The sequence below is a fragment of the Oryctolagus cuniculus genome, chromosome 21 (assembly GCF_051225735.1).
Source record: "Oryctolagus cuniculus isolate XC-2025 breed Fujian yellow rabbit chromosome 21, ASM5122573v1, whole genome shotgun sequence".
In the NCBI taxonomy this organism is placed as follows: Eukaryota; Metazoa; Chordata; class Mammalia; order Lagomorpha; family Leporidae; genus Oryctolagus; species Oryctolagus cuniculus.
Window position 1 is genome coordinate 28,378,417 of NC_142887.1, and position 9,180 is coordinate 28,387,596.

The window sequence follows — 9,180 nt, forward strand, 5'->3', positions numbered from 1 at the left end:
TAGCAGTCTGGGCACCGGGGTCGTCAGAGGCAGGACTGCAGAGGCAGGGCAGGACAGAATTCACACTCAGTAGGCACCAGCCGCCTGGGGGCATTTGTATCATTTTTTTTTTTTCCATCTGCACCGTAGCCTTGCAGGTTCAGTGCCATTCTTAGACCCATTTTCCAGGCGAGCAAACTGAGGCCTCCAAAAGTTAAGATCAGACAGCAACGCACAGACTGGCTGTGTGCTGAAGGGGAGGAACGGTTACTAGGTGTTAAACGCTGCTTGCCAATTGAATCTTCAACAACCTTATGAGGTAGCTCCTGTCTAAGACTCCCTTTCTCAGAGGAGTGGCGGGGAGGTCCCTGGTGCAAAGGCGAGGGGGAGGTTTGAATGTAGGCTGAGGGCAGAGAGAACCGGCCAGGGGAGCTGAGCGAGGGAGTGTTGAAAACAGGGGGCCTCCCTGGGAAGAGGGGAGTTGGGAAGGCCTCTCCAGCGCCCCCTAGAGTCAGGCGTGCGTTCCTGGATTCAGATGTAAGCCATTCTGAGACAACCCTAATATCCTCACTTGCTGCCTTGGGCCTCAGCTGCCGTGTGCTGGGGCTCCCCTAGGCAGATCCTTGAGATGTATTAATTGTGCTACAAGAGTCGCCCTCCTGGGGCGACTGCAATAAGGTATCCCCTCCCCAACGGGATGTGAAATCCCCTGGCGGGGTCTAAGCCCAGGGAATCAGAGGGAGCCTCCTGAACACGACGTGCAGGCACAGAGGGGTTATGTGACTAGCTCGGTGTCACCCAGCGCAGTGGGAGACACGGTCCAGCATTTGGGCCTTGGGTTCCGCCACAGCCAGCCTCCAGGCTGTCGGCATGTCCTCTGCCATGCTTCATTCTAACTCATGGGGAGGAGGCCGGGACTCCCAAGGCCTGGCAAAGCCAGGGGCGATGCCCAGTCTGGTGCCCGGGAGAGCTGGAGCTGGGGTCATTGGCTCGGGACCTCGTGCTGCCCGTTGGGTCTCCCAGGCCGCCTGGGTTAGCTGCAAGCACTGCTCATAGAATGAAACGGGAGCCCCTGGGGGCTCTGACGGCCATGGCTGCCCTGCCGCTGGGTCTTCATCCTGGAGCTTAAGCCGAAGCCGCCGAAGATGCCGAGCTGACACCTTGATGGCCCTGGGGTCCCTGGCACAGCTGTGGGGACAGAGGGGAGGGGAGCAGGTGGTCAGGGCGCTGGCCAGGATGTCGCCCTGCTCTGCAGACAGGCAAGGGAGCCGGCCCAGAGAGCAGCAGGACTGGCGCCAGAATCACCTGCAAGGCATGGTGGGAGGAGGGGGAGGCTGGGTTATGCCTAGAAGGGGGCGTAATAAACCTGGGCCGGTACCCAGAGGCCCAAGTCCTGCCACGAGCCGGCTGTGGAAACCAGAGCCAATCTGGGCCTCAGTTTCTCCCCCTGTGAAATAGGCCACGAGATGCTGGCTTTGAAAACCAGAATCCAATTGAGGTTGTAGATTAGGAACAAGCCGTGGCCATTTTCCTGAGCGTGAGTCAGGCCTTGAGCAGTGTTATGTCCCCGGGGGCCATGGCCTCGGCCACTTCCTGTACCCATTTTACAGACAAGGGAATAAAGGCTCTGAAAAGTCAATCAACTTATCGACGGCAACCGGGAACTACATGACAGGGCCAAGGTGCGACCCCCATAGGCCAACGGCAGAGCTGGACCTGGGGCAGCAGGAGACAGGAGGATGATGATGGTGCTCAGAGAACCCCACCCCCTTGGCCCCAGACACTCAAAGAGGATGTAGCCCTCTGGGGAAAACTCCCCCCCCCCCCGTCCCTCCTGGCTCTGCCACCACTTACTCTTCACTCTCAGCACAGTCTAGTGGCGGGGCCAGCGTGAAACAGGTGGTGCCCAGCAGTTCCCAAAGCACGCTGGTGCCCGGGGGTGGGCTGTGGAGCCTCAGGAAGCGCGCCAGACTGAGGGCAGAGGCAGGCTCAGGCTGGGGCTCTGCCCTGCCAGCCGGGTGCCCCTTCCCAGAGCCTGGAAGCAGGCAGCACAGCCCCAGGGGTCCTGGTCAGCCCCAGCCCCAGGGGTCCTGGTCAGCCCCACCCCCAGGGGTGCTGGTCAGCCCCACCCCCAGGGGTCCTGATAAGCCTCACCCCCAGGGGTGCTGGTCAGCCCCACCCCCAGTGGTCCTGGGCAGCCCCACCCCCAGGGGTCCTGGTCAGCCCCACCCCCAGGGGTCCTGATAAGCCTCACCCCCAGGGGTGCTGGTCAGCCCCACCCCCAGTGGTCCTGGGCAGCCCCACCCCCAGGGGTCCTGGTCAGCCCCACCCCCAGGGGTCCTGATAAGCCCCACCCCCAGGGGTGCTGGTCAGCCCCACCCCCAGTGGTCCTGGGCAGCCCCACCCCCAGGGGTCCTGGTCAGCCCCACCCCCAGGGGTCCTGATAAGCCCCACCCCCAGGGGTGCTGGTCAGCCCCACCCCCAGGGGTCCTGGTCAGCCTCACCGGCGCGTGCAGTTGCAGTGGAAGAGGGGCCCAGGGGCCCCATTGAGCAGCTGGAACTTGGTTTCCTGGGAGCCAATCCGGAGCTGACACTGATCCAAGCGGCGGAAGCTGCGGCAGGCCTGGTGGGCACCTGGGGTGCGCAGGTGGTGGTCATGGGAGCCCTGTCCTCCAGGGCCGCCCCACCAATGCCCACCACCATCCAGGAGAAACCCTGGTCTCCCTGTGTGTCACAAGCCCTCTGTGTTTGGGTGCTGCACATTCGGGAGTGCACCCCGCCCCCCCTCACACACATGCACACACGCTCACACACGCATGCACACACACACAGCCACACCACTGTAGAGGAAGCCCAGGGTGCTGAGAGGAGGTCAGGAAAGGCTTCCTGGAGGCAGCGGCTGCTCAGATGAGGCTGGGAGAAGAAGAGGAGAAGAGACTGGGCAAAGGCCCAGAGGTGGAAGAGGGCCTGCCGCTCTGTGGGACCACGTGAAGTGTGTGAAGCTGCAGCTGTGGAGTGGGGTCTGCCAGGACAGGGCCTGGAGGCCCGGATGTTGGGGCACCAGGGGACGGCTCAGCGGCAAGTGAGGATCAGGAGCATCTTTCACAGCGGTGCGATTTGATGGGAAAGGCTGGGAGACCCCGGGAGGCGTTGGCTTTTGTTTTTAATTCTATTTATTTCTATTTGGCAGAGAGAGAGAGAGAGAAGAGGAGAGGAGAGAGAGAGATCTTCTATCCACTAGTTCACTCCTCAAATGTCTGCAACTGTCAGGGTTTGGCCAGGCCAACGTTAGGAGACAGGAACTCAGTCTCCCACGTGGGCGGCAGCGGATCCAAGGATTCGAGCCGTCACCTGCTGCCTCCCAGGATGCGCGGGGAGCTAGCATGGGAGGCAGAGCTGGGACTGGAACCTGGCGCTCTGATAGGGGATGCAGGATTGCTAAGGGGTGTCTTAATGGCTTCACCAAATGCCCACCCCCTGGAATGCATTTGGAACAGGAAAAGAAGCAATGCAGGCCCTCCTGCCCCTCTCCCCCCACATAGGCAGAGGTCAGAACAGTGCCCCCCCCATCAGGACACCCCAAGGTTAGGCTCTGAGCTCACCCTGGCCTTTGAGTTCACCCCGTGGGTTCTGGAGGCCTGGCTGAGGGGTCCCAGGCTGGGCTGTGCGGCCCACACCAGGCCTGGGGGAGGCCCCAGGGGACTGGGGGGCTGTGGCATTGGCCGTGCTGAGACGCCGGGACCCCTTCTGCCGTGGCCACCACTTCCGCAGGTGAGGCTTCTCTGCAGGTCTGGTAGGGGCTGGGCTCAGGGGGCTGGGAGGCAGGGAGGAGGCTGGGGAGCTCCAGGAGGCATTGTAGCGAGTCCTGGGCTGCAGACGTGCCAGGGGCACCAGGCCATACGTCCTACACCTGGAGGGTGGCGTTTGGTGGTCATGAGTGACCCGCAATCCCCACCCCCAGGAGCACCCCCCAACCCCGCAAGGAGACCAAGGCTGTGCCAGTCCCATCTCCCACCCTGGGGCGGGGCGGGGCAGGGGGGACACCCAGGAAGGGTGTGCAGGCTGCGCTCCTCACCAGGAGGGCAGCCCAGGCTCCCGCTCTGGCTGGGGAAGGACTCGGGGGCGGCCACCTACCCGCCCCACCAGTACCACGCCACACACGCCTCCTGCTCCTCCAGCACAAAGCAGGGGATCTCCAGCACGTTGAAGAAGGCCACGCCCACGAGGTCGGCGATGGAGTCGCCCTGGCTCCTCAGGCATTGCTGGAATCTGCCCCAGAGCAAGCATTCAGGTCACTGGGCCACACAGGGCCACCCGGCTCCTCCCAAGGCCCACGCTGGCACCGTGCACCTGCCGGTTGGCTTGGAGCCCCAAGTCCTTTCCGTGGGGCCTCCGCTTTCCCACCCGTACCATGGGGTCCAAGCTGGCTGATCTTCTTCCGTGCTGTCCGGTTCCACATCTAGGACCTGGCAAGCAGAGTCCCTGCCCCCCCCTGCAGGCCACTAACCTGGTGTCACAGTCGCAGTGGGAGATGGTGTGGAACCGGAAGTTGCGGAGGCCATAGTTGTACTGCAGGGGCGAGATGGTCTGCGGACAGCGGTCATGTTCCCGGCAGCAGAGATCGGGGCCCTGGAAGATCCCTGCAGGGAGGGCCCCGGCGCCGGCTCAGCAGCTCTACCCACTTTGGCCTCCAGAGGGCAGAGTTGCTGGTTCTCGTTCCAGTCCTCCCACAGGTGCCCTGCCTGGGGGCCAGAGCACACCCCTCTCCCTCTGGGGGGATCCACAACAGTTTCAAAGCTTGCAGAGAGCACCCAGGCTGCAGCCCCTCCCCTGTTAGGGCAATTCCCAGCCCCCCAGCCGCGAGCACTTTCCCTCTGGGGAACTGGGGAGTCTCTCTCTCTCTCTGCAGAGTCCCCAAGCTCATGCCCCCAAGGAGAGGAGTCCCGGGTTAGGACTCATGGCATGGCAAACAGGCACATCCTTTCTCACCAGCACGAGGAGGCGTTTCCAGCCCCTCAACCTGCCCTGCTCGTGTGCAGAGTCCTCCCCTAGCCCCAACGTATGCGCACGGAAGAGCTGTACTGAGTGTGTAGAAAGGTTATCCGAGTTGATCACCGTACAAGCAGTACTGAGCATTTCTTGTGGGCCCAGCCCTTTCCGCACCCGAGTTCATGGCAGCCCGGCGAGGGAGGTGCCGCCTTATTTTTACAGGTGAGGAACCTTATCTCTACAGGTGTGGAAACTGGGGTTGTGGGGGGGGCTCCTGGCTCAGCTTCAGGGCGCTGGGCTGGGGTTCCTGGCACGTGCCCCAGTAAAAACCTATTCTTGGGTAGTAGTTTTATTGGCTCAGCCGACTCTGGATCCAACCCAGTGTACCCCCTCGCTTGGAGGGGGATTAAAGCGTCTCCACCCACCACCTCGTTTAAGCACCCCATAACGAGACTCACAGGAACCCTCATTTTGCAGGCAAGGAAATGGAGGTTCAGAGTGGCCAAGTCACTCCCCCGAGGACACACAGCCAAGGGGAGTGAAGCCGGCACTTGGCCCCTGTCAGACCCTCAGCCCACGCCCCCGTGACTCACCCAGCTCCGAGGAGTTCCCAGCAGAGTCCCCGACTCCACACCACAGCGTGCCCGGCACGGTCCAGCCCCTCTTCACCCGCAAGCGCCCTCCGCCAGGCGCTCCGCTCTGCCTGGCCGATCGCTTCTCCCTGGCCCCTGCCCCTGGGCAGGCCTCCCATGGAAGCGTGGCCAGCACTCTCTGCAGCTCGGGTCCAGGGGTGTGGATGAAGGAGCCCCGGGTGGTCTCATGAGTGCAGAGGGCGCCATACGCTGCTGTGAGCTTCGGTTCATCCTGCCGGCTGCAGGCCTGCAGCCTCCCGTGCGCATCCCAGCGGGCGTGGAACAGTGCCAGGCCCTGGGCATCCTTGCCCAGGAAGCTCAGAGAGCTCAGGGGGCTGCCAGGGCTGGACCTGACCAAGTGGCAGGAGGTGGTGTCCCCGTGGAGAGCAGGGGAGCTCCCCGGAGCCAACGCCAGGAAGCTTAGTGCCTCCAGCAGTACCGCCAGAACCCCCAGCCCAGCCCGGCCCATCCTGGCCAGACAAAGCCCCTGGGATGCCTGCCCCACGAGGCAGCAGCTGAGCGGAAGCAGTGCCCAGCAGGCTCCATGCAGCGGGGCCAATGAATGGAGCTGCCGGAGGAGGAGGAAAGAGGCCGGAGTATGGGGTGATCTTGGCCTTGTAACCGAATCCACCGGCCGGGCAAGCCTCTGATTGGCTGAGGAGTGCACTTGCAGGGCCCACGCCCCCACTCACCCAGCCCTTCTCAGCGCCATCCAGTCACCTGCTGCCAGCCCTGCCTGGATGGGGACTGTGGGGGCCAAGGCTTTCGGCTGTGGGGGTAAGGCCAGGTGCCGGGTGGGGTTCTGGGTCACCTTGGGCAGGGAAGAGGGTTCCAGAGCTTGGAGGAGGCTCCCAGAACCGGTCCTGGGCCTCCGTCTCCAGCGCTGGCTGCCACACCCACCTTCAGGCTGGCAGAAAGCCAGGGACAATGCTTCAAGGTTGGGTGTAGGAAGTAAAGGCAGGGCTGGGGAGTGACCACCCTGGGAAGTGCCTCCCCCATTCCACCCCCAGCCCCAGTCCTGCCCCTTAGAAAGGCTCCTGGTAGGGGCAGGGGGTTGGCCCAAGGACACTTGGGTTGCCTGCCGCCCATATCAAAGTGCCAGGGTTCGAGTCTCAATTCCACTCCTGATTCCACCTACCCTCTAATGAGCACCCTGGGAGGCAGCAGGTGGTGGCTCAAGCACTTGGGGCCCTGCCCAGAGACCTAGATTAAGTTTCTGGCTATTGCAGCCATTTGGGGGAATGAACCAGCAAATGGGAGCCCCTCCTCCCCATCTCTCTCTCTCTCTGCCTCTTAAATAAATAAAATACATAAATATTTAAAAAGAAATCCCCTTGACCTGCCGAGGGGACAATGTCCCAGCGATCGCCACTTCCTGGGACTTTAAGCTCAGGCCTGGCCCAGCAGCAGCCCTCGTGGGCTGACAGATGGGAGAGAGAGCAGGCCTGGAGAACAACGCAGGGCAGGCCCGATGCTCTGGAGCAGGGAGTGGGCCCCCGGGGTGGGGGGTGGTTCTGCGGGACCCCGCGGGCATCATGTGTCCTTGAGAAACAGGGCTGTCTCCACCAGGAACCGGCCACGCTCAGCAGTTGCGGCCACCGACTCAGCTTGCCGCTGCCCTGGGAGGCTGGTGTGCTTGCTCCCACTGTGCAGACAAAGAGACTGAGGCACAGCGACAACCTTGGGTGACAGGCAGAGGGGCTGGAGGCTGGGAATGCCGCTCCTGAGAGACTTGCCTGGGAAGCGGGGCTGGCTGGGATAGGGACCTGTCTGTCTGTCCAGCTGCCCATTAGCCCAGGGCTTCCCCACCCCCACCGTCTCTGTCAGAGTCTCTTGCGGTGGGGGCGGGGGGCAGAGTCAGGGCAGAGCTGGGGAGGGGACGCTGAAGTGTGCAGCAGAACCAGAACGGGACGGGAGCCGCAGGGTGGGCAGGCCCCTCTCTGGCTCCGGGATCAGCCACCATTGTGGTCACTCTGTCCTGTTATAGATTGTTGCCTACCCTTGCTGAATCGCTGCCCTGCCCATCACTGGAGAGGCTGGGAGGTATCGGAGCAGGAACTCAGCTTCCAAGACCCAGCTAGGTTTAGCCGTCGTGACTTCTCCGAGCCTTAGTTTTCTCATCTGTATAATGGGCACAATCGCAGCAGTCACTTAACAGGACATTGGGTGAGACTCTCTGCCACTGGGCAGGAAGCAGCTTCCCTAGGGCAGAGCAAGTCCCAGGGTTTTCACCCCACAGCACCCGTGCGTGGTGCATGGGTGGGGACGATGGGACTGGCAGCCAGGGGCTGTACTCCTCTCTGTGGTAACAAACAGAGTGCAGCTGACCTCTGGGGTCTCTTCCTGTCCAGGGCCCAAAGGGAGGCAGGCCAGACTCCCCCCAGGCAGCCACGTCACTCAGCCCACAGGACACTGTGCCTGGCTTGCCACCGGGGTTCCCCTCGGAGGCCCCTGAGCAGAGAAGAGAGAGGCCTGAACCAGCAGGATGGGCCCTGCCCTGCACACGGAGGGCGGCCTCAGGGTTCCTCTGAGTCCCCACCCACCTGGGGTGAGGTGGGTGCCCAGGGGGGTCGGGGGCTGACCATCTGTCACCGTCTGTCTCCCTCGGGCCCCACCTCTCCGCCTCCTTTGGCTTTGGGCACTGTCTCTGTCTCTGTCTCTCTTTTTCTCATTCTCTCTCTGGTGCTAATTCTTCCCTTCTTTCTATCTCCTCCATCTCTCCCATGTGTTCTCTCTCTCTCTCTCTCTCTCTCTCTCTCCCCCTCCCTCCCTCCCTATTTCTCTTTCTCATTTTTCTGCTCGATTCTCCGTACCCCAAACTCTCTTTTCTTCTTGCTCCCAATTCTTCTATTTCTCTGCCTCCCTCTCTTAACCCCCGAACCTGCACCTGTTTGTCTTTGTTTCTCTTTTGGTTTTCTCCTCCCTTTCCTCCTCCTCCCCTCCTCCCCTTCTTTTCTACCTCCCATTTAGAACTTTGCTTCTGTGTGCACCTGCGTGTGTGTGTGCGTGTGTGTGTGTGTCTCCCTCTCTTCTGTGTTACCGCTCCTCCCCCTCTCCTGATTCTCCTCTTCCCCTTTCTCTGTCTGTCCCCCCGCCCACCTCCATACCGTGACTCCCGCTTCCACGTCAGGACCCCAGGCCCAGGCCCACAGAAGTCCCTGGGTGTGTCTCGCTCTTTCCCATTCATTCACCTTTTCCCAGCCATGACCAGCCCCTGCCCCTCCCTGGAGAGACAGGCAGGGTGGGGCTCCTCACTCACAGCGTGGGGTGGGGGGTGGGGGGAGGCCCAAGAAGGGGAGTGACTTGTGGGTGTCACCCAGCAGGTCAGGAGAGAAACCAGCCAGGGAGCGACAGCCTCCCCAGGACCTGGGAGACGCTTTTGTGGGTCCCCCCAAAGCTCCCCTCTTGGGGGCCTTCCTCCCCACTCTGCCCCTTGGAGCTGGCACTCCCAGGCTTACGCGAGGGCTGCTTGTGGCTCTCTGTGCCAGGAGAACAGGGTGGGCGGTGCCTCGCTCCAGAACTCTCTGTGTTCATTCGAAAACAAATCATTGCCGCGTCTACTGGGTGCCAGGCACAGATC

General features: G+C 62.3%; 1 protein-coding gene across 1 annotated transcript; it reads right to left on the reverse strand.

Moving 5' to 3' along the window:
- Positions 1 to 84: 84 nt before the first annotated feature.
- Positions 85 to 6,345, reverse strand: PLA2G3 (phospholipase A2 group III). Its single transcript, XM_002719711.6, has 7 exons — positions 5,562 to 6,345; positions 4,487 to 4,619; positions 4,114 to 4,248; positions 3,582 to 3,889; positions 2,484 to 2,613; positions 1,834 to 1,950; positions 85 to 1,167 (listed from the first exon to the last, which is right to left on the reverse strand). Exons 1-7 carry the CDS (start codon positions 6,067 to 6,069, stop codon positions 867 to 869), a joined length of 1,632 nt encoding a protein of 543 aa, XP_002719757.4. The 5' UTR covers positions 6,070 to 6,345; the 3' UTR covers positions 85 to 866.
- Positions 6,346 to 9,180: the final 2,835 nt, after the last annotated feature.